We start from the raw sequence: 23,269 nt of genomic DNA on the forward strand, positions 1-23,269 counted from the left end.
AAGATGTTTGGGGGGGGGTGTTCGCGGGAAAGTCTGTGGGGTGCACTACATACATCATTTGGGGGTGTAGTTCCTGGGTATTGAGTCAGGCTCCCAGTAGGGGGCGCCATCTAGCTGGCCTGGAGCAAATGTGGAGTTGGATGGGCTGGATATAGTGAGCTCATTGCGAGGGCTGCCAGTAAGACTGCCCTGGCTGCCAAATAATTCCGGCTCATTAGCTTGCGAATTTGCAGTTTTGTTCTGGGAGAGGGGGAAGCTGGAGGAGAAAGCATGGGGCCACTCACAGGTCCCACCCTGTTCTGCCTTCTAACATAAAGGGGGCTCCTCCCTAATCTTTAGTGCTCATTTTCCGAATCAGCTGCTCAAATTGCAAGGAGAGAGGAGATCCTATGAGAAGGCATCTCTGGAATGTTTTGGGGAGGGGGGGGGTGAAGTTCTGCCTCAGGTGCGAGCTATCACTGAAATCCAATAGGACAAGGCCACTCCAAGCAGACAGAACACCTGCAATCAGTCGCTGGAAGGTCTGTTCTGGAGCTCTGACCTCTGTGAGCCTGGCAGCTTCCAAATACACCATGTCCCATTCTCGATTTATTGCTTTATTTCTTTCCTAGCCATTGAGCAAAGGGTGCAATCAAGGCTTGGCTTTTAAATAGAAATTTTCATTCATTGATGTGTTTAATTTTTTTGGCAATCTCCAGCTGACAAAGATGAATGGGCCCATCCATTCTGCTATGAGTAGTTCCCCCTTTACACAGAGAATAGGATTCCATATTGTTTTATTTAATGGTTCCTGTAATAGATTCCCTGAACCCCAAATGCATTTACAGTTCCTTTTTTATCCCTTGCAACTCCCTGCATCCAGATTACCTTCCGTGTGGCTGCTCTGAATATGGCCAGCAGTTCGAATGATGTATTGTGTTTGAGACATTTTCCTGTTGAATTTCCTGTGCCCGAAGAGGGGAAAACCAGAGGGACTGGGGAGGGTCTGTTCTCAGCCTGACCACTGAGCTGCCTTTGTGGAGATATTTTGGAGTTCTGTATAGGGAAATAAACTACCTGTTGGTCGATTGAGAGAGTTTAATACCAAATGTTACAAAAGGTTAGGTGGAATTCTTGCCTTTCTTCAGTAAGAGGAACATTAAACAGTGGCGGAGGGAAGTGTTTTATAAACAGTCCCACCTCCATCAAGCTCCTAAGAGTTTCCATCAGCGGAACTTTTCTTCTGCTTAACTCGGGGGCCTGCGAGGACCCCGCTTCCTGGAACACGGTTCCATTTTCTTTGTGGTAGGTGTGGCTCCTCTCCACTGGCCTCGGCACCAAAGATGGAAAGCGTTTGACTGACTGATGCCCAGAAGAGGGGAGGACAGAAGGCATTTATATGAGGGGGACAGGGGAGCTTCCCCTGCTACTCTAACATAGAGACAACGGGCCAAGATTTATCTTCTTCATGCCTCATAACTTCTCACCTTGTTTGGGATCAGGGCTTCTGGATCCCAAACACTGTGCTCCACCATGAAAGGGAATAAGGCAAGTTCTACTATGAGGTCTCTTAGCAAGATAGACCAGTCTGCATCCATCCATCCATCTATCCATCCATCCATCCATACATACATACATACATACGTACATTGATTCTAGGAGAATTATTGAGTGCTTGCTCTGTGCCAGGTACCACATTGGGGGACACAAGAAAATATGAAACTTTCATTGGTCTTTAGCTGTCAGTTTCGTTGGAGAAAGGAGGCGGCACAAGTAATAGTAATGCAATATATTAAGGACTGAAGGAGGTATGTACAAATATGTAGAAGTAACTAAGCAACTGAATAAATGTTACATTACAAGAGCCTCAGAAAATGATTCACTGCTGTAGGAATGGGGCAGGATATGGCCACTGTCTATTATCACCCCATCTTTGTACTTTTATGGGGGGGGGGTGTGTTTCCTCCCAGCCCTAGTCCACATGCTCATACAAGTCTTGTTCCTATCAAAATAATGTTGCTACTTCTGCCTTTTCCACTGAACACTTTAACATAAACATTTGGCATCCACACACATACACACGAAACATGTATATACACATGTGAATACACACACAGAGACATCGCAGGCACACACATGTGTGTGTATCCACAATACACATGCATAAATATGTGTACATATATACTAAGCACACACATAAGCATATCTCTATCTCTATATCTCATCTATGAATTGACTAACAGAGATTGATGTGATTGTGTGTACTCAATATGTGTGTGATAACAGCAACTTTCTAAAGTCTATAGCCAGAGTTTTTTCTGTATCAACCAAGGACACCTGAGGGAGAATGCATTTTTTCCTCCTTCTCTAAATGTCTCTTTTATGTTTAGCACTAATGGAAATTTTGCAAGAGAGACTGTTTTGAGAGTGATTTTTCTTAACACCTCAATAGCGAAGGTATGAGACTCGAAGAGCAACCAGACATCACGGGGCTGTTAATTTCAAGTCAAAACACATCCAGTTAATTAGTTGTCAACATGATCCATTAACACTGTAAGCTTACTCATAGGTTACTTATTTTAAGGCATTTATTTATTCCATAGCACCAGGTAGAGATACAAGATCATTAAACATTATGATAAAGGAAAGCAAAACTAATACAGCATGGTTTTACTCTTGACAACCAAGGATTTTGATTATGGCCCTGATTATGCCATTTGAGAGTTTTTCACCGAAACCAGTAAAATAAGTCTTCTGTCCTTCCTGACTGCAAAATCTAAATTTACAGGAAGAAGAAGTGCCAGCTGGTTTGGGAGCAGCTTCGAGACCAGTTTAGATCACACCGAGTCATTTCGATTTAGCCTGTTGCTAAACAAACACGTGCTCTGTGTCTCCAGAGACTCGAGAACTAGCTTCATGGCTGAATTCATTAACACAATGGTAAAAGAACCATCAAATTAAAGATCTCAAATCCTCTCAAAGACATACAATATAGAGATACAAAGCAGAAGCCCACTAATTAAGTCTGTATAAGACTAAGAAAAAAAACAACTTAGCTCTGACTTCCTATCTAGAAGCTCCAGCTTTTAGCTTCATACTGGGGTCTACACTGCATTCTTAGGAAACTGCCATTTTTCGACCAGGATGGGTTTATTCAGTTTTGTTTTGTTGACAATATGATTTACTAATATCAACGTATTTTGGGTTCCTGGGGCAGGGGGTGAGCTGGGTGGCAGGGTTAACAGGGGTGGCACCATGAGATTTCATTGGTCATATTTGCATCTGTGTTTCTCATTTTTTGGTTGGTTTTATGCTAATGATCATAAGTTGCTGAGACAAAACAGATACGGGTTGGAATGCAGAAGGAGAGGCTAAATGAGGTCAGACCACTCTGTACAAATGAGGATTTCTTAGGAGAGAAAAGAGAAGACAAGAAAAGAGCATTGACATCACAAGGCCTGTGATAGGACCCGTCACACTGTCACTCTGTGCTCCTGTTGGAAGCAGCAGCTCCATTTAGCAAATGCCACATTATGTTAAATTAATGTCGATGTGAGTTTTATCCTTGGGTCGTTTTATTCCTGTTGAATTTGTTACTCTCTTTTGATTTTAGAACTATATATCAGCAATAAAAATGAAGTTTATACTTATGAAATGTTTACGCCTATTTAAGAAACCCCATTATAAAATTAATTAGGTTAGCACTCTTGGGGATCTCAAGAATTGCATCCCTTTATATTATTCGGATTTGAGCAAAAACTGTTACACTCTGATTCACCACCACATACCATCCTTCAAAAGCTTGGAACCCCCGAGGCTCAGCTCTGATCCTCAGATTAGAATCGACAGCATCAATGACAAAAGCCCCTTCGGGGAAGCTGGCTATTCCTGTGCATTCTGTACTCCGCACTGACTTTGTGGCCCTGCCCTACATTCTCCTCAAAATGCTCAGCTGCACTTGGTTGGCTGTGCTAGTCTTTTAAAATTCGCTTTCAAAGAGTCCACCACAGCCCTGACTTGAGTTTAGGGATTGAAGACTCCCCTGCCAGTCACAGGAGGAGCGAAGAGCCGCAGGAAGTAACAAGAGAAAGTAGGGCACCAAAGAAAAACAATCACTGAAATTCACAAAAATCATTGGAACACACATTTGGCAAAGCGCTATTGTCTGTTCCCCAACAATACGGTCTTCTGTCTGTTCTTTTTGGCAGCACAAAAGAAAACCATGTGAGTTTGTCATCATCAGGGGTGACCTTGGATGCAGGAGCCACCCGCCGCCTGCCTGGCTAGCTCCTCCTACAAGACGGCGCAAATCCCCAGCATCACGATGAGGTGGTAGAAAACATCTGTGAACCAGACAAAGAAGGCCACAGGCTCAGAAACAGCTCTGCAAAGGTCAAGGACTACTCAACAAGCGTCTTAACTAAAGAGCCAGCCTAGGGGTGTGAAGTAGCTTTTCATAAATCCTACCCATTTTATAATAAGTCGCTTTTGTCCATCCTTTGGGGTTCTGCAGCTCCCTTTCATCAGTACAAAGGATCGCACTGATGAACTTAGGATGTGGACCTCTGACAGATGGGAATCCGAACTTTGATAATACAGTGATGGTGTATTGCACTGTAGGGCTTAAGCTGTAGAACCTCTTTTTAAAACTGAGAATCTGGGATTAGAGTCTTAAGAAGTTGGTTGATGTGATTCCCTGTAATTGCAGGAGCAAAGTCTACATCTGTGAGTGTATTAATAAATAAAAGTGTCTTACCCTGGCTGCCTGCATAGTTGCCTCCTTCTCATCATTCAGCTGAGATCTTGGGCCGTAGCTGACATGTTTCTTCCTCTGAGAGGCTTCCCTGGCTGCTCAATCATTTCTCTCCCTCCCCCAGCTCAACATGTCAGGCAGGGCAGGGGCCTTTGCCAGCCTTACCATAATAACTATACAGCCTAGACTAGCACCTGATCCGGTGTTATAGTAATTAGGGCTGATCATTCCTGATGTTTCCTGTGTGCTGGGCCTTGTTTGGTGCCCTTAGCTGTAATATTTAATCCAAACAACAGCCATGTGTGATAGTGGCAATTACTAGACTATTTCATACAGGAAACTGGGGACTACAAGGGTGAGGTCATTTCCCAATGTCACCCTGTTAATGAGGGACAGAGTCATAGCAGGAACTCAAATATTTGTTCAGTGAACAGATCATTGAAAACCACTGGTCCATTCTCTTAAATGCAGGAACCAAGAAAAGCCACCTGGTGATATCTTTACCGAGACTTGGGGAGTCTCAGGATTCAGTTCTGCTTCCTGTGATTTACCCCGGTCCCTCCCCCACTTCAGAGCTCAGGGGCTGGCTGGAGAGAGACTGCTCTACCTCCATCCCCCTCCGCCCACTCAGGTGTGCTTGAAAGAGTAATTTTCAATTCTTACAGGATTTGCTGGGGCCAAAGGAAAGCTGCTTTTAAAACACACATCTGTGTTAAAAGCATTGCTCATTGCCATTTCTCAGAGGTGCTTCTTTTCCTTACCTGAGAAGCTGTAGAGACTCCAGAATCCCCTACCTGTAGTGAGTAAAGAGAGAGAGTGTGGAAGGTTTGAGAAAAGATCACGGAAGAAGTCCCAGAGCTATATTTCTAAAACACAAACCTGACTGTATCCTCCCCGATTAAACCGACAGGCTCCCCACTGCCTTTAGAACAGAGTTTATAGTGGGGTTTACAAAGGCTTCATCTCACGCCATTTTCTCCTCAGGGGTTGGTGAACTTTCTGGAAAGGGCCAGATAGTACATATTTTCAGCTTTGCGGGCCAGATGGTCCTTATTGCATCTGACGTAGCATGAAAGCAGCTGGAGACAACACCTATATGAACAGGTGTGGCTGTGTTCAGAGAAACTTTCTTTGCAGGCACTGAAATGTGAACTTCATATAATTCTTCTGTCATGAAATAGTATTCTTTTTTCAACCACATAAAAAGGTTCTTAGCCTGCAGGCTGTACAAAATCCGTGGCAGCCTAGATCACTGCCATATCCCCCAACTCACAGCTGCAGTTTGGTGACCTTCAGAGGTCTCCCCTAAGCCCTGGATTAGGTGGAATCCCTTGTCATACACTCCCATGGGCCCCTCCCCCACCGCCATTGATAGTATCTCCCTTTCCCTTAGCATTTAGCATCTCTCCCCATGCAAGATGATATGTTCTTTAAGACAAAGTCCTTGGTGGGAGGGGGTGGGCTCCCCTATTTCTGAAGCTCTAGTGCTCAAGTTAGGCCCAGTTCTGGCTGCTCAATAAAATTTTGTTGACGTGCACTGGGTGGTCCCAGTAGGTTTCATTTTCTGTTATGATTGTTGACTGCATGCTGTATCTGAAAGCTTGGCGTATCCTAATTCCTTGGGGGTGGGGTGGGAAGTGGAATTCATGCCACAGGTGGAGCTTTTCCAGGTAGCTGATTGACTTTAACTCCTTGGTTTGGCATGAGCTACCCACCCCCTGGTTAATTAAGAAGATTCAGGATGCAGAGGAAGGTTGTGTCTACGGGCACAGCTGGTTTGGCAATTCAGTTAAAATGCTCCAACCATCTGTGCCTGTGGACGCAGCCCAGTGTGGACGCAGCCACGTGGGGAAACAGACGCTTACTGCGGAGGGAGAGCTCCACCACGAGGACGCCCCCTGTCTGGTCCCGGAGGAGGCGCTTGCGTTTGTCGCAAGTCTGCAGACCCAGGAGGAGCAGAGGTGAGAGGAGGGTGGGAGGCGGGATGAGACAGGAACACAGGAGGGAAAACAAAGACAAGACATTAAAAAAACAGTCACAAAGTTGGTAGCATCAAAATTCCCCAGCTAAGAGATACCAATTACCTTATATTTTTTAATAACCTAGGGAGACATTTTTCATCCCTTCTTTAACTTGAGAAAGGAGGAGAGCTTTACTTTATCAACTGTTCACGCTGCAGGAAATCCTACTGGGAGAAGTCACTGGGTGTGGGAGGGCATGATGATTTTTTTAAAACAAGAAATAAGGCTTTTCCCTACAGTTACTCTCACCACAGCGATCTGAAGTGTCATCTGGTTTGTTTTCTTTCCTTTTTCAAGTGTCGTGCCAATAATTATCCTTTTGTCGACTATTAAATGTTTCTTGCTCCCTTCTCTTTCTCTATTGGTGCTCTGAAGTGACCATTTTCTGGCCAAATGAATCAATGGAACTAGAGATTACAATCTTGTGTCTGTTGGTTACTGTGGGCGATGTGAGGGTCTTTCCTCACCGAGCTTCTTAGGCCCAATAGACCTAAGGAGGTAAGTGTTCGGGATTTAACACTTTTAGGCTCTCGAAGGCAGAGGTTCTCAAACTTGAGCATGATTCAGAATCACCCGAAGGACTTGTGAAAGTACAGATTGTGGGGCCCACACTGAGTTTCTGAATTGGGTGGTTTAGGGGGGCCTGAGAATTTGCATCCCTAACAAGTCTCTAGGTGACCCTGAAGCTGCCATGGACCCCATTTTAGAACCATTGCTCAGAGGGCCAGGGTCACATCAGGTCGTGATGGAAAACTGTCTTTCACCTAAGTCTGCTACACCTGTTGATTGATGGCGCTGAAACTTCCCTGGGGAGGCAGTGGGGAGGAGGGGAAACTGGCCAATCAAGAGCTAAAAATACCCACATTTTGACTTCCATCCAGAACCCATTGCTACCACTGAGATTTTAAATTTCCCTTGTGCTTTTTAACTTTTTCAAAGCATTTCCATGTCTGGTATCGCTTTCATTTGACTTACCTTGCTCTCTGGAAAGGAAAGGGCCACCATTACTTGTCACCACTCTACCTTTACAGATGAGAAAACAAGGTTCCAGAGGTCAAGTGACATGTGCCAGACTGTCGCTTGGTGGCAGGGTGGACAGGGCCCAGAATGTCTGCCCCATATTCAATGTCCTTTCCTTCAGAATGTCCTCGGCACTCCCCTACCCCGGTCTGGTTACCATACCCCAGCTAAAAATACAGCTTCTCAAATACCAGCCCCCCTCCCCTGCCCTCCCCTCCCCTCGGGTAACAGTCTCGTTCTGGGGAGAGGTGCTCACCACCGGGCAGGAGAGCTTCTCGCTGTCACAGATGAACGTCTCGCAGTGTAACCAAACCTTGGAGAGTTTGGGGATGTTCTGGAACCGGAAAGCATTGAATTGGAAGGTCGCCCTGTGATCTTTCCCATTCTCATGCACAAAGACTGTTTCATCTGTGGGGCAGCTGAAGCACATGGGGGCCAGGGTGCGGGGGAGAGGGAGAGAAGAGAGAAAATGTTACTCACGAAAGCCAGCCACAGCTTCTCAGTCACGTTCAAGCCCACCAACGACACTCCCCTGGGCTTTTACACAGCACGTTATCCTTCCCAAGCACCTTGCCTGGCAGCATCTCGCTTAGCCTCACGACTATGCGGTCAAGTTGAGGAGCTGAGAGATGGGTGTGGCCATCCCCATTCCATAGTCAGGGGATAGGGAGGGGTGAGGGGAGAGACTTATGAGAAGTCATACACCTGGTAAGGCATGACACGTCTGTCTCAAGGGAGTAACCTCTCTGAGATAAAGCCCCCCAGAGGACGGGGATATGTACAGACAGCCAGGATGTGTACACAATAAAGACAATGGGGCTGGTGCAGCATCTCCCAAAGTGCTGCCATAGTCACCTCAGTCCAAGTCACGCCCGACACGCTTCTCTGTGTGTATGGTGAGGTTTTTGCCACTGGGCATCTGAATTTACGTTATACTATTTAAATTCTGTATCTACCCTATAATTACCTTTGTACAAATGTGGTCACGTTCGTAAGATGGGAGCAGAAACAAATGACTGCAAGGAGAGAGTCTAAATGTTAGCCCTGGCTATTGTGGAGTGGTGGAATTACGGCCAGTTTTATTTTCTTCTCTGTACCTTTATGTGTAAGTCCCAAATGTAACAGTTGCAATAAAGGAGAAAAATAATGACACAGATGGGCATTTGTGGAAGCCATTTGTTCTCGCTGGGGGCCATTTGCCTCCCAGGGGACATTTGGCAGTGCGGTTATCATGACTTGGGGAAGGTGTAACTGGCATCCACTGGGTAGAGACCAGGGAAGCAGTACAACATCGTGCCATGCCCAGGACCGACCACCCCCCCACCCCCGCCAACACACACACAACAAAGAACAACCCAGCCCAAAATGTCAATGCTGTCAGGATCGAGAAACTGTGGTTTAAGCAAAATACTTTCCCATTTGCCAAACACAGGCTGATCCTCTATTTAAGGGACAGACATTCAGCCTGGTGTTGGGAGGAGACACACTTGTACTTGGGAATGTACAGTGAGGTCCACAGCAGTATGGGTGTTCATTTTCTGCAGGCGACGGGAGCCCCAGGATCTGTCCTCTGTGGAAAACTTCTATGGGTTCAAAAGCTTAAGACCCCTGGACGGTACTGCAGTGGGCCCCAAAGTTAATGTGCCTCCTGGAGTGTGTCTCTGACACTATTATCAGTCCAACTCCACATGCACCAGAAAGCAGTGCAGCCACCCCAGAGAGGCTTCACGATGTCCCCTCCCCAACCCCCTGTATCAGAACCAGACATCAGGGGCCAAACTAGAGACGGGATAGAAGGAGTGTTAACCCTGACAGTGAGCGAGTGAAACAAGGAGTAAACGCTGCGCCTTGTATCGGGGACCAGGGCCAAAGCTGGCCTCTGTGTGTGGTGGCCTCTGAGCAGGGACCGGGCTGGGGCATTTTCAGAGCTGTGAAACAAGACTCTTGGAGGATCGTTTGGTCAAAAAACCTGAGATTCTTGTACAAACTCAAGACGTGAGTTCTTAAAATAGCTCCTTGAAGCTGGAGTGCCCACGGCATGGTGTCAGGCAGTGGAAAACAGTGTAAGCAGAGCTTTGTCAGGTGTGGGGAGGAGGCAAGTCATGGGCAGGACGAGATGCCTTGGCACTGCTGCCGCTCAGCAATGGCTGTGGCACCTGCCCCTCTGCGACAGACATCTCTGGATGGTGGAATGCCCATGGGGAGGCTTTTGCACCATTGCCACAGGCGTCTCCATCCCCACAGGATCAAACTGCCTGATAATATATCTATTCTGACCTTTCCAGGCACTCTTGAAAGCTGGGTTTTCCTCCAAAAGGGCCCAGTGTGACCCAAAAGCATCTGGCACGTTGTGGAAGTGGACTTCCTTGTTCTCGACCTTAGCATGGGTCTTTGTCCATGTAGCCCTGACCTTAAGGGCCATTTCAACTAGGCTGGCAATAGAAATAGCTCAGGACTCCTTCCATAGGGCTGTGCTTAAGTGCAGATTCCTCGGGTTCACCCAGGGACCTTCTGCATGTGAGACAGACACCCTCAGTAATTTCTGTGCACCCTTGAGTTTGTGGGGCACTTGTATAGATGACCCTAATGCCACAAGCATTCCTTTTTCTTTTATATGATACATCTGTCAGGTGTATCATATGAGCAACAGCCCCAGAACTATCTGCAGGTAGAAGCCTTTGCCCATGTGGCTGTTGTCTGAGAGAAGTTCCCAATACCTGGTGGTAATTTCAGGTCCTGGTAGGTCGATGATTTATTTCAGCATCTCCCTGAGGTCATTTCATCCCATATCAACAGAACCTAAATGAATCACTCAATGACAGATGAGAAGTAAGCTCCCAAACTAAGCTCCCTTCTTTGCAGAAAGCTTTGCCAGGTTGCTCAGAGGTGGCTCTGCTGGCCTGTCCTAGTCACGCCACCCAGGAGATCATGCTGCCTGACCTTGGGCCCTAGATCTGTTTTCCTCCAAGCTCTAGATTTAGGGCGAGTTTCAAAACCTGCCTGTACCTCAGCGTTCTCCTCCATAAAATAGAGGTTATTACAGGACTTATTTCATAGAGGTTTAAAGAAATGTAAATAACTTAATATTTGTAAAGCACCCAGCTAGAGCGATGTCTGGTATGTTGTAAGTGCTTTACAAGTGTGTGTTAAATAAAAATAAATAGTTAAAAGTCCAAAGTGCCTCGGCCTTTGTTATCTAATCACTTTTGTCCCTGGCCCCAGTGTTTACTCAAGTATTACCGATGGGTTCTGGAAAGAGCAAGGGCACAGTGGTCTGCTTGGGTTTGGGGAATGGCCTCGGCTGTGTTTACTGGTCATCGTGTGGATGACACCCGCATCTCGAGGTGGACCTCGCCTCTGTTTTGCAAAGTTACAATTGTGTTTCTGGACAGTTGTCATCTCTAGCTTAACATGTCATCCTTGTGTTCAAGGAGAATCCAGAGTCCCTTATTCAGAAGGCCCTAATCCCCAGCCACCAACAATACACCATTCTTCACCTTCTCAATCATGGACTCAATACAAAGCCATCTTTGTCACACCTTCCTCAGAGTTCTTGTCCTATCCACATATCTCTGCTCAACATGTCCAATGGGTGGCTAAATTTTGACCATTTCTCCCTCCCTTGGGTGACCTGTCCATTCACCGGCTGCACCTCAGTTCAGGTATTGTCACGTTTGGTTCAGTAGCTGCCGCTGCCTCTAACCTGGTCTTTCCCCTCCTGCGTACTGTCTCTAAACCATCCTGTGTATGACTTCCAGAACTGTCTTTCCATTGTGCAATTCCAGTGCTTCGGTTTTCTACTTACAAATGGTAAGAGCTCTTCATCATCTACTGAATTAATAATAAAAAACAATGACATTATTTAAATCAACTGGATACTGACTAGGTACACTGTGCTGAGCTTTTTACACGGATTATCTAATTTAGTCCCTGCCAGGGTCCTGGTCTCAGGCAGATCGGATTTGAACACACTCCCCCTCCCCACATGAGAACTAGGTGACATGACTTAACCCCTCTTGTGCCTCAGTTTTCTTCTCTGGGAAATGGGGTTGGTAGAAACGATACCTACCTGTTGTAAGGCAAAAGAGTTAATATATGACCCAGCCCTCAGAGCAGTACCTGGAACCAGAAAGGACTACAGAAATGTTTGCTAGTACCAGGACTCAGCCAGGAAGCACAGAGGATGTGACTGATTAACTACAAGAGGCTCTGCCCCTCTGTCTCCAGCTTTGCCAAGCCAGGGGAGCCCAGGATCTACCTGGCCACCCCGCTCAGGCCAGAGAGCAGTACTTACCCCTTGTTGATCAGCTGCCACTGCAAGGGATACATGAAATCAGCTGAGGGTGTGGCCCAGCAGCTATTCAAAACCACTTTGAACCTGGAAATGAAATCAAGGACATTGCTTTGAGCCAGAGAGTTGTATGCCTCAAGACGTTTGGTGATTGAAAAGTCTCTTGGCCAGTCTTTTTAACTTTTCTTTCTCTTTAAAAATATAAACATGGAGGAAATGTACTTACCTAATGCTTAACCCTTTGGCTTCTACTCCTGCAAACAGATCTGAACCGATTTCGTGTGTCTCCAGGACAAAGGGGGCTTCTTTCTTAATGGAGAACTTGGCGTTCTTTGGAAGGAAATTGACACTGGGCATTATGACCTCTCAGACTGAGCAGGAGCAAATGAATTGGGGTGGGGTGGGGGTGGAGATCAACCCAAAGGGCACAGGTACATGAGACCACAGTGAGAAGCCCTCAGGACCAGAGAAGCTGTACCTCCTAGGACACTGGTACCATCCTAGGAGGGATAAGGACATCACATGTCTGGATTTGCAGGTCACAATGAGACACATACTGTATGTCTCAGCTGAGCCAAAGAGGAACAAGACTCGTCTGATGGAAAAAAGAGTGGAGTCCAGGAACGCTGACGCACTGTGTGTTACTGAATTGCCTGTGGGCACAGGGACCACACACATGCAACACTGCTTTGCACTTGTTCCTCTGCTGCCTGAGCTGATCCCAGCCTGGGCTGGAAGGTTTATGATCTGACTCCCAGCACAGTTAACAACAGCAACTCATAGATCACCTACTGTGTGTCGGGCACTGCTCTCTCTACTGGGCTAGTCTCTATAGCCCAGCAGAAATGTTTTGTCTATAGAGATTATTGGGTGAAAAGCACAGATCTCTGTCTCCAACCACCCAACATTCTAGCAGGGGAGACAGACAGAGATAAGAGGGAAGTAAGCTTCATATTCTAGAATAGACGATAGCACAAAAGATAGAAAAACTATAGAAAATTTGAGCAGGGTAAGGTGGATTGAGAGTGCAAGGAGGGGTGAGCTGCAACTGTAAATAGAGTAGTTGGGGAAGCCTCACTGAAGATGTGACATTTGAACCCAAGGTTTGGGGAAGGTGATGGAGCCTGTTCTTCCAGGCTAAGTACTGATACAAACAAGCTCCTCTGTAGTGCACACAGGCATCCAACAAGGGTGTTTCAGCCAAGACAAAGGCCCTGGGGGTGAGAGTGTGGCCGACAGGACAACAAGGAAGCCACTGTGCGTGAGCAAAGGGGAGATGTGGGAGGGAAGGTAGAAATGCGTGGGGTCAGGAGATGCAGGTGATCCAGAGGCTACGGAGACAGATCCAGTGGAAACTGTGGCTTCAACTCTAAGTGCAACAGGGAGTCATGGCCATGACTTGAATACAGAAGCAGCACCCTTTGGTCATGGGCCTGGCGTGTGTGGTCTTCAATGGTCATCTCCATCAGGTAGTTCTGGGTGAGTCACTAGGAATAAATAGCAGTGTTTCTGGTTGACTTACCCAAACGAGGCTGATTTCTCCATTCTTTGACTCCTGGGATCAACCACTCTAGTAACAACCTGTAACTACTGTCCGAGTTTGGCTTCCAGGGACAAAAGCATCATGACAGAAGGACAAGGATCCTGGGCTGATTTCCAGCTCCCCCCGCTATCTTGGGACACGCTACAGGCAAATCAGCCTTTTGGGCCTCAATGCCCCTATCTTCAAAATGGGAATGACCTTTGCCTTCACTTACCTTGCAGAAATCTTTTTCTGATGGTGATTTTGTGTAATAGAAGCATAAAGCTTAAGCCAGGACCCTAGTTAAAATTTGAGGTTCATGGACTTGCATCTTTGCAGATCTGCAATAGGCAAACAGTGGCAGCAAGGATATCTAGTTCAAATGGACTTTAACCCCCTGTGGCTCAAGTCCAGGGAACTTGCTGAGAGGCCTCAGAATTGTCTTCTGGAAACTCTTACATTATTTTACTGAAGTCTGTCCAGGGCTCCTGGGCTCAAGTCACCTAGAAATCTTATGTTTTCTTCCGACAGGTCAGTCTCCTCCACCATTTACATGGTTGCAGTAATTAAACAAGAACGTCCTTAATCACAAGTCATTTACTAGCTCAATATGCACATTGAAGGGATGGGTTAACAGTAGTGTTTATTTATTTTTTGTTATTTTCTGAGACTTGTCATACTTCAAGAGGCCATTTCCAAATGTGAAATGGAGCCAGGGACCATGCTTATTCCCCAGTTCAGTCAGAGGGACTTCTCCCAACTCCATCGCCCAGGAAGCAGCCGGCAGACTATTGGGAGAGTGGAATAATGCCTCTGCTCCCGGAGGAAGCTGCCGGATTGTTTCAAAGTGGAGAACAGAATCTACTCTACAGTGTTGATGCCATTTCTGAAACAAAACGCTTTAAGTGGTCAGTTTCTTCACTTCTCACCCTATAGCTAAGGCAATGTCCAGCGTGATACACTGCCCCCCACCCCTGCTTTCTTTATAAGATGAAACATAGGGACCTGTTTCCAGGTAGCTTCACCCTACAGTAGAAGCAGAGTTTGTTTTGGCATCCCAGGAAACAGAAACACCACGTAAGCTACTCATTCGTTGAACTGGATGGAAGAGCACCTTGGAAAATCCTGCCGTCAGGCCCATCGCTTGACCAAAGATTGAATCACAACTAGCTGGTGACAGTGAGGATGGGCACATGTGGGTTAGCAGCAGTGCGTGTGGGCAAGATCTGAGAGTTGCGAAAGAAGACTGCCCGAAGCTAAACTTACCCTGGAACATGTTCCTAGAATTTTCTAGAACCTTGAAGATGACCTCTGACTCATTGTGCCCTGCATTGGTCTGACAAGCTCTAGAATATAACATTTCAATGCTGGGCTCTGCTTTTTAATAAGGCCACTCAAGTAGGCCACACTCAGAGTGACTAGATGATGAATGGACCATCAGCGGTGGGAAGATGTTTAGCTGGGGAAAGACAATCTCGAGAGAGTTGAAGGACCATCAGCACCATCAGTACACAGCATTATTCCAGAAGACAGAACCGAGACCAATAAGCCGGGGTTCAGGGTGTCCTATGGCGTGCACTGATCTAAGATGGGAAGGCCCAACTTGCCTTTGGAAGAGGTAGGGAGCGCAGCTCGGCAACCTTGCAGAAGGCTTTTGGACTTTGTGTGGAAAGTCAAGGTGGATCACCTCTGCAATGCATTTTGACTCTGGAAGCCTATGATTTGGGCCTCTGTTGTTTGTACTTGTTGCATCCCAAACCTTTTCATTTCTCTCTGCCTAAGAGGAATGGTCAGTACCATTTCAGTTGAATGTCACCCTAGTCCTACACTGACATTGATGTTCAACCCTATAAAAGTAACAAAGCTTGTTCTGGAAGCTCTCAGTTTCCGCCTTAAATGGGGTCAAAGGCTAAAATCACGAGAATGGCTATTTTTACAGGCACTTAACTTGTGCCGAGCACTCTGGTAAGTGCTTCATAAGGATAATTTCATTTAATCCTCATAACAAACCTATGGGTAAATGCTATTATTACCCCAATTTAACAAATACATAGGTGGAAGCCCAGAGAGGTTAACTAACTTGCCCAAGGTTACACAACTAGTAAAGGGTAGAACCACGCTTTCAAACCAATGGTACGGTGCCCAGGCCTATTTTCTTAACCACAGCGCTAGGTTACATCTGCAAGCTGACTACGTTCCTTACTAGAATTGGGAGTCAAAATAACTTTTTGCCAAGAAGACCAGTTATGGGCCATTGGCAGGAGTGGGGACGGGGGTGGGAAGAGAAGAGAGGAAGCATGGTGAGTAGAAGTGGTGGTTATGGAGCCCAGCATTCGGTGTTCTCAGAATCCTCAGCAATTAGCAGAGCATTGATTCCATTGTGCAATCTAGGGCACAGCTCTGTCGCTGGTAATTTGATGGAAATATATGCAGGGAGCAGCTGTTGCTTCAGAAACACACAAGAATGCCCTCAAAGCGGAAGAAGGGAGGGGAAGAAAAGTACCAACCACATGGGTCAGGCATAGGAAGTGGAGCCCGTGGTGGGAATTTTCATCACAAAAAGTTCGATTGTAATATCAGAACCCCCTTTTTTGCTGAACCTGTCCTGTAAAGGTCTTGGTGGGTCCCAGAGGAGGTCTTAGCCTCATTTCCAGAACAATTCAAGGAGGCACCCTGTGAAGTCTGTCTATCCCGCCCAGAGGATGGCCTGGGTGCTGCTGAGGATGTGCCTCTTACTTTTTTTTTTCTCTTACAAAAGAATAGACTCTTTCTGTTTTTAAAGTTTGATATTTATGGCTGAAACTTGGCCCACCATGGCTGATGGTAGATGATGATTTTCGACAATCCTGGTGCCTTTCTGATTCCAACTGCTATAAGATCATCATAGGCTACTATCTGTCATTTTATCTGGTTAAAGTAATAATCATGCACTTCCAGACAGGGACTCAGCTGTAAAGACAGACTGTCATTAGGACATTCTGTGACACTGTTGCCAATGTGTGAAGCCTATTTTTCTCTCAGGACTGTCTTCATCAGTTACTCCGGTGGTTTTGGCCTCCTCTCCTCGCCCCGACCCTTGGAACGGTATTAACCTTCCTGATCACAGGTCTGGGGGCTATTTGGGGGTCCTTTTTTTGAGGACTCAACCACTGGTGTGTGTGGTCAGGGGCACAGCTAGGTTTTGTGGGACCTGGAAGCTTATTTACCGTATTTTGCCATATATAATGCACACCCATGATTTTGACCCAAACCCTCAGGAAAAAAAACCTTTTGTTTTAATTTTTTAATTCAATGATCTATTTATTTATATTTAGATACTTGGTTTCTGTATTATAAAGGATTTTAGCATTTATTTTTGAATATATTATGGTACAAGAAACTTTGTGTAGCAAATAATTACAAAACACAAGAACAGATACAAGGTATTTCAGGTAATACCCATGTATAATGTGCATCTTTATTTTTCCCTCAAAAATTTGGGCAAAAAGTGTGCATTATACACAGCAAAATACAGTAATTTGGAGGGTCCTCTTAATTAAAAGAGCAAAATTTTCAATACAAAAATTAGACACAAGCTTTGAAAGAGGCCTATGCAAGTGGGGGGTTTGGAAACTTTGGCTTCATCCCTTCTTAATAGGTCTGCCTCAGAGAGCAGGGTCCGGGGGCCTGTGTCCCAGACTGGGCACCTCTCTGACTACCTGTGGTATCAGGGGCGGGTGACTTCCTCCTTCGGGGCCTCAGATCCTCATCTGTAAAATGAACTAGGGTCTCTTCTAGTTCCGAGTTCAGCAGGGTTAATAGCTTCCAGGGAGTCAGTAAAGCAAGTTCAAAGCATTCAAGGTCAGTGGGGTTCCAGGTAATAGAGTTGTTTGCTTTGGGAAATGAATGGGTTGAACATGATGGCCTCTAAGTATGTCTTCTAGCTCTACTGGAAAGGTTTCTATTTCTGCCTGTGTTTTCCTCTGGGCTGTGGGGCTATTGTCACTGCGTTTCTCTTCACTGACAGCTGTAGCTGTGAAAAACAAAGTGCCCCTTGGTGTTCACCAGAGCCGAGATTTGGAATGAACCCAAGTGCCCATCAGTAGATGAGTGGGTAAACAGCTACGGTGCACTTACACAATGGAATACTACTCGGCTGTAAAAATGATGAAAAGTTTGCCCTTTGTAACAGCATAGATGGACCTGGAGAGCAGTACACTAAGGGAAATAAGGCACTCAGAGAAAGACAAATAGCATATGATTTCACTCATATGTGCAATCTAATGAACAAACTGAACTAACGAGCAAAATAGAGACAGACTCATAGATGGAGAGCAGGCTGACAGCTCTGGGGAGGGGACAGCAGGGAGGGTGGAAAGATTGAGTGAAAAAGAAAAAAGAGAGAGAAAGAACTCATGAACGCAGACAGCAGTGTGGTGATTGCAGGGGAGAGTGGGTGGGTAGAGGTGAAAGGGGGTAGAGCAGGGATAAATGGTGATGGGAAGAAAATAAAATTAAACAAAAATAGGAGCCAACATGGAAAACTTTGTAGGAAGCAAATAATAATAATATAATAATAATTTTTAAAAGCACCCTTTTAAACAGGAGGGCAGCTGGGCTGCATATTTAGTTTCTCTGGGGAACTTTATTTTGAGAGAGACAAAAATGTGCCTTTAACTTTGATGTGAACACAGGCAGCGTGCTCAAATGAGACAACGCGGAAGCCCATTAAGTGGAGGGCTTCAGAGACCAAAGAACTAGGGGCCGAGGCCAACCCCAACCTCTTTCCTTAGCTCTGTCCCAAGTAGGAAGCTCACTACTCTGTGCAAATATTTTAACACAAGCTACATCCTATGTATATATAAACTTCTAGAGTGAGCTATAGTGGAAATTAATCTTGATCAGTTGAATTAGACATTGTCTGTCTTACTGTCTATTGACCCTTGGCAACTCACAGGATTTCTCTTGCCTCAGTTTTCTCATCTATGAAACGAGAAGGTTGATCTCTTTTTTCTGCAGTACCTTTCAGTGCTTCTATCAAGTCTACGAATCTGCCTTTCTGCTGCATTCAGCCTTTAAAGAGGGTTAAAGCTAGACCAGAACTTCCACCTCAGCTTGAATTCAAGAACAGAGCTCTGCACAGAGCTTAGAGAAGAGCAAATCCCGAGGAAGCATCCCATCACCTCTTGGAGACGCCACAGGGCAGTGATGGGAACCTGGAGGCCACTTACAGTGTAGAAGTTGAGAGACAATTGGCTTTCAAATGTGCCCATGCTCCCGTTCTTCACATGAACAGTGGCCACTCTGAAAAGGGGAGAGAATTTTGCATAAGGACTGAAACATGCCTGATTGACAGGGACTGCAGAACACACACAAGGCAGTCAGCCCTCCACTCTCCGAGCAACTTACCTCTGGTCAAAGGCAGCCTGGTTCACCAAGTAGGTGGAGTGGTAGGTGCAGGAGAAGGAGTAGTTCACAGGCTGGTTCTTCACAATCACGGTGCTGTCATTGGAAACAATGTGGCTGTAGAAGTGGTAGATGGGGGGCTTGTACTGGGGAAAGGAAGATGGCAGTTAGGGTGGACCTGTGCCCCGTGATGAGAAGGAAGATTCTGGGAAAAGCGATTGAAGATGGCTCAGAAAAAAAGCCCCAGGGGGAGACATGAACGTCTGCTGTTGAGAGTAGTATCCACTTTTTGGGGGGGTCTGGGTGGGCTGATTATTTTTATAAAGAGTTCTTGAGCCTGTTCAACTACAATTGTTTAAAATAATCTAAGTTGAATGTTGTATGCCTAAAAGAAACCCATATACCTTCTGGGCTTCCGACCAAGGAGAACTGGCTCTGGACTATTTATTTCCCAACACTGACTTCTCACTCATTTCCCCTGTCCAAGTCACCTTACATGAACACCTTCACCCATTTAGGGTGATTTCTAGAAATCTCCCATTTCTAGAACAGTAATGCCTACTCCATTGCTCTATTCTTATAATCATAAGCACTGTTTCTGAGACTCTTGCCTCTGACTTGTTGAACACTGAAATCACAGAGTGTTAGAGTCTGGAGAAATCTTGAGCATCCACTTAAGAAATGACCTGCCTAAGACCACACAGATAATTTCTAGTTCACTCTTCTGAGATACTCAAAGACGTGATGTTTTTGTTAATCATGCCCACGACCCTTTCCACTTAATCACTGAATATCTATGCGGTCTTTCAGAAGAGTAGATAGCTCCCATTTCCTGAGACCTAATTTCTATACAATCTTCTGTAGCCAAGGCAGTGGGCATGGTGGACGTCAGCTGCAGGACAGCCTCCCTTCCTGACCATGACTATATACCTACTGGATCTGTGGCCCCCAACTGGTGACTTTATTGGAAGGTGTCAGATTTCTCTTCTGTCACACAGGGTATGGGCAAGAGGTTGTCTCTGGTTCCTCTTCATTCTGATGACCTTTCCTGGGTGTTTCATAAGGCCTAATTAATAATTGTGTTGTACTTTGGTTACTCCTGTAAAATGCCCCCCCCCCCAAATGCGCTTTATCACCACTTCAAAGTCTCGGGCAGAGGAGGTGCCACCCATCTACCCCAGGAAGGGTGGCAGCCTGTGAGTACATGCTCAGAACTCAAAGCACAGCAGAGGTGGGAAAGGTATGTTGTTCTACTCACAGAAGGCGGCCTAGCTGGCTCTAGCAACAAAAAATAATAGAATAAAATTCAAATGCAAAGAGTCACTTAAACTAGGCAGAAGAGAAGAATTTAAATAACACTAACATCCCAAGAAATAAGATTGACTCTTAAAAGGAAATTGGTGAATTCTAGATTCTTTTAAAGGCAGACAGCAGACATCATATCCTTGGGCCCAGTTGTCTCATCCTAGTGGTTCCCCGTTGTGTGTCCCGAACTCACCTCAGATTGGGTTCCACAGTAGGACTTGTTTTTAGGTGACAAATCTGGGATCACAAATTGGTAGTAACCTCCTTCATGGACCCCATTGTAGCACACCCCACCGAGCGCCAGCTGGTGTACTTCCCACCCGTAGGGACACTCGGGGATTTTGGTGATGATGGTTTTGGGATAACAAAACACAAGGATGACATCTGAAAAAGGGATACACGTGGTTGGAAATCAGACATGGTGATCCTGTTAATCTACATAAATAACAGAGGGTCCTAGCTCTACCTGAACATGCAAAACACTCGGTTAAAAACGCTTTCCCTGCTATTCTTCATGGGGTGTGCTAAAAGTTTCCCCCAAACTTCAGTCATCAAAGTTCCACTTTTATAGTTTTTGCTACAGCTGTGTGATATCTGCATTATACTCAATGCGTGTGCATAATTGGTCCACTTTTAAATTTTCATCGATTTCAAGGAATATATCTGTGAAACCAGATTGGATTGATTGGAGATATAGATAAGTCATGTACATAAAAAATTTAAAAAACCCATGAAAATAAACACAAAACTTAAAAAGTCCATTTATTTTTTTAAATGTCTATTTATGTGACACAGTCATTCATGGCACAAGACAGAAATTTAACAGTCAAGTAGAAAATAGAAAAAAATGTGGAGGTTTTATCTCTGTCTATTAATCCATCTATCTAGCCTTCTCTAATTTTATCCAGTACATTTTTACTGCCTGTGGGCAAACTCTGATTGGTATACCAGGGCTTAAGTGCCTCTACTTGGCTATATTACTGCATTTTCATAACACTATGCGCACAGAGCTCTGAGCCTTCAGGAAACTTTCCAGGAAAACGGACCAGCACCGGGGCGTACCTGCTTTATTCGGAGTGCATGATTTCGCAGAGGCTTCCACAAAGACGGCCAGCAGGACAAAGGCCCTCATCACCATTGCTTCTCAGAACCTGGTCTCTGCCAGGGGGCCAAACCAAGCTGGCCAGATGCTCACGGTCCTGCCCAGGCCCGAGCCTCGATCATTCTAGGTCGGAAACAGAAGCAAGAAATTAGAATCAAGGGTGAAAACAAAGCAGCACACACAGTCTCGGGGGCGATTTTCAAAGGAGGTCTGGACTGCCGTCCACCTCCTCTTTCTAAAGGTTCCTGGTCTGCACTCAGAGGCAAAAAGCAAGACTCATACCACTGGCAGCGTCGATAGCACACAGAGCTAGCTGCTCATGTTCCCGACTGTTTCATTCTGTCCGGACTGTGGATGCTGTCTCCCAGATGCTGCCCAACTTTCCAGCCCCAGTCCCAGCTCGACTTTATATAGGCTGCAGGTGTAAAAGAAACCAGCTCCAGATAAATCACAAAGAACACGCATTATCCACTGCGGGGGAAATAAAGGGGACCTTGCACAATAATCCAACGGGAAGCTCAGTTACGGCCACTTGAGTCTAATTTCTTTTACTTCACAGGGTTGGACAAACTTTTTTTTAACCACTTCAACCAGGATTGGAATAAGAAGTTGAATTTTTCCCTCCCTTGTACAAGAAAATAACTGATTGGAGGCAACTTAATTTCTGAACAGTTCCAGGTGACAGCTTTCTTTCTCTATGTCTTGCTTTCTTTGCTTTTTAAAAAATTTTTATTTTTATATGTAAGCTATCTAACCTTTGAAGGTAAGAAGACTCAAGTTCAGCAGTTACACCTGACAAATAAAAAAAAATAAGCTGTTTGTATGAATGCAAACATGTTAAAGTTCTTTCCTCTAGCGTTTTTAAATAAAGACTGAAAATCTAGAGTTTCTTCTTGAAGTTCCTCTAGAGCTTCATCCTAAAATATAATTTTTGATTGTTGACCTCTAGGCTTCTAAACTTTTGTTAGACCCCCCCAGAGCCATGCTCTGGAAGAAGGAGCTTTGAAAGGAAATCTCATGACCAATTCTTAGTTACCAAACACGGTCCACGAAAAAAACAACAGATCAAATGTTGCTCCTGGGGGCTTTCCAAATATAGTGCCTGGGAATTTTTAGCACCCACAAATTTAAAAATAAAAAATCAGGGTTTGTTTCTGATTTTTGTTTTCAGAGGAAACAGTTTTCAGTTTTTTTTGTGAATCAATCGACCGAGTATATTGTACAGAAGCCACTACATTCAGCCTTTTGAGAGACAGCTGTGAAAAGTGCAGACAAGTGCCCTGCCCTGCAGGGCTTTATAATGTAGCCAAGAATTGAGATTATCTCTGCACCATGACTCAGAGTTAAAAGACTGAGTTAAGTCATTGTTTTGCTTCTTGTATTTCCTTTATTTTAGGGTGCATGTCCTTCCCTCCAAGCCCACGTAATTTAATGTCTCAGAAACATTGGAATGTGTCTTATAAGCAATATGCATAAGGAATAAGGTAGAGTTTCTTTATTCGCTCAACAACTATGGTTCAATTGATGGTACGTCTTACCATAATGGTGCCTGAGGGTTGAGGAAATAGCCGCATGGCAAGCGACTAATAATTTCTGTGACTCAGTTTCCTTCTCAGTAAACGGAGGACACAGAGCAATGATGAGAGGCTCCTGTAAACTGTAAAGTACTAGGTAAATAAATAGATTGCATGAACAGAGAACTAACAATTTCCAGCAACATGTACTTGTGTGTGAGTTGTTTTTCTGTCCCTCAGAGGAAAGTGCAACAAAATGTCCCATTGTAGATTTACGTAACGTGAGATACATCTATATTGTATAACAGACATGCAAGTAATGTATTTTATGGATAAAGACCAAATAAAGTGTAGAAGAGAGGAGGAGGGAACACGTT

The 23,269-nt window shown here is 45.2% G+C and overlaps 2 protein-coding genes across 2 annotated transcripts in view; one reads left to right on the forward strand and one right to left on the reverse strand.

Annotated features, from left to right (window-relative positions):
* The window catches only part of LOC112300447 (guanylate cyclase 2G), a 44,002-nt gene extending 39,253 nt beyond the window's left edge, over positions 1 to 4,749 (forward strand). The window contains exon 22 of the mRNA XM_045191673.2: positions 4,188 to 4,749. The gene's annotated coding sequence lies outside the window, so the exon portion shown is untranslated. The remainder of the gene's footprint in view (positions 1 to 4,187) is intronic.
* TECTB (tectorin beta) lies at positions 4,200 to 21,767 on the reverse strand. The gene is made up of 11 exons (XM_024555624.4): positions 21,661 to 21,767; positions 21,339 to 21,501; positions 20,470 to 20,660; positions 18,975 to 19,117; positions 18,797 to 18,869; positions 12,291 to 12,394; positions 12,068 to 12,151; positions 8,030 to 8,192; positions 6,598 to 6,670; positions 5,494 to 5,526; positions 4,200 to 4,322 (listed from the first exon to the last, which is right to left on the reverse strand). Exons 2-11 carry the CDS (start codon positions 21,412 to 21,414, stop codon positions 4,273 to 4,275), a joined length of 990 nt encoding a protein of 329 aa, XP_024411392.2. The 5' UTR covers positions 21,415 to 21,501; positions 21,661 to 21,767; the 3' UTR covers positions 4,200 to 4,272.
* Between the last annotated feature and the right edge of the window lie 1,502 nt (positions 21,768 to 23,269).

Source organism: Desmodus rotundus, chromosome 4, assembly GCF_022682495.2.
Source record: "Desmodus rotundus isolate HL8 chromosome 4, HLdesRot8A.1, whole genome shotgun sequence".
NCBI classification, from domain to species: domain Eukaryota; kingdom Metazoa; phylum Chordata; class Mammalia; order Chiroptera; family Phyllostomidae; genus Desmodus; species Desmodus rotundus.

Coding starts and splice junctions, on each gene's coding strand:
- TECTB (XM_024555624.4), bottom strand. CDS start 21,414: ATGGTGATGAGGGCCTTTGTCCTGCTGGCCGTCTTTGTGGAAGCCTCT. Junction 20,661..21,338: donor ATGCACTCCGAATAAAGCAG/GTACGCCCCGGT, acceptor TCCCTTTTTCAG/ATGTCATCCTTGTGTTTTGT. Junction 6,671..8,029: donor AGAAGCTCTCCTGCCCGGTG/GTGAGCACCTCT, acceptor CTGGGTCTGCAG/ACTTGCGACAAACGCAAGCG.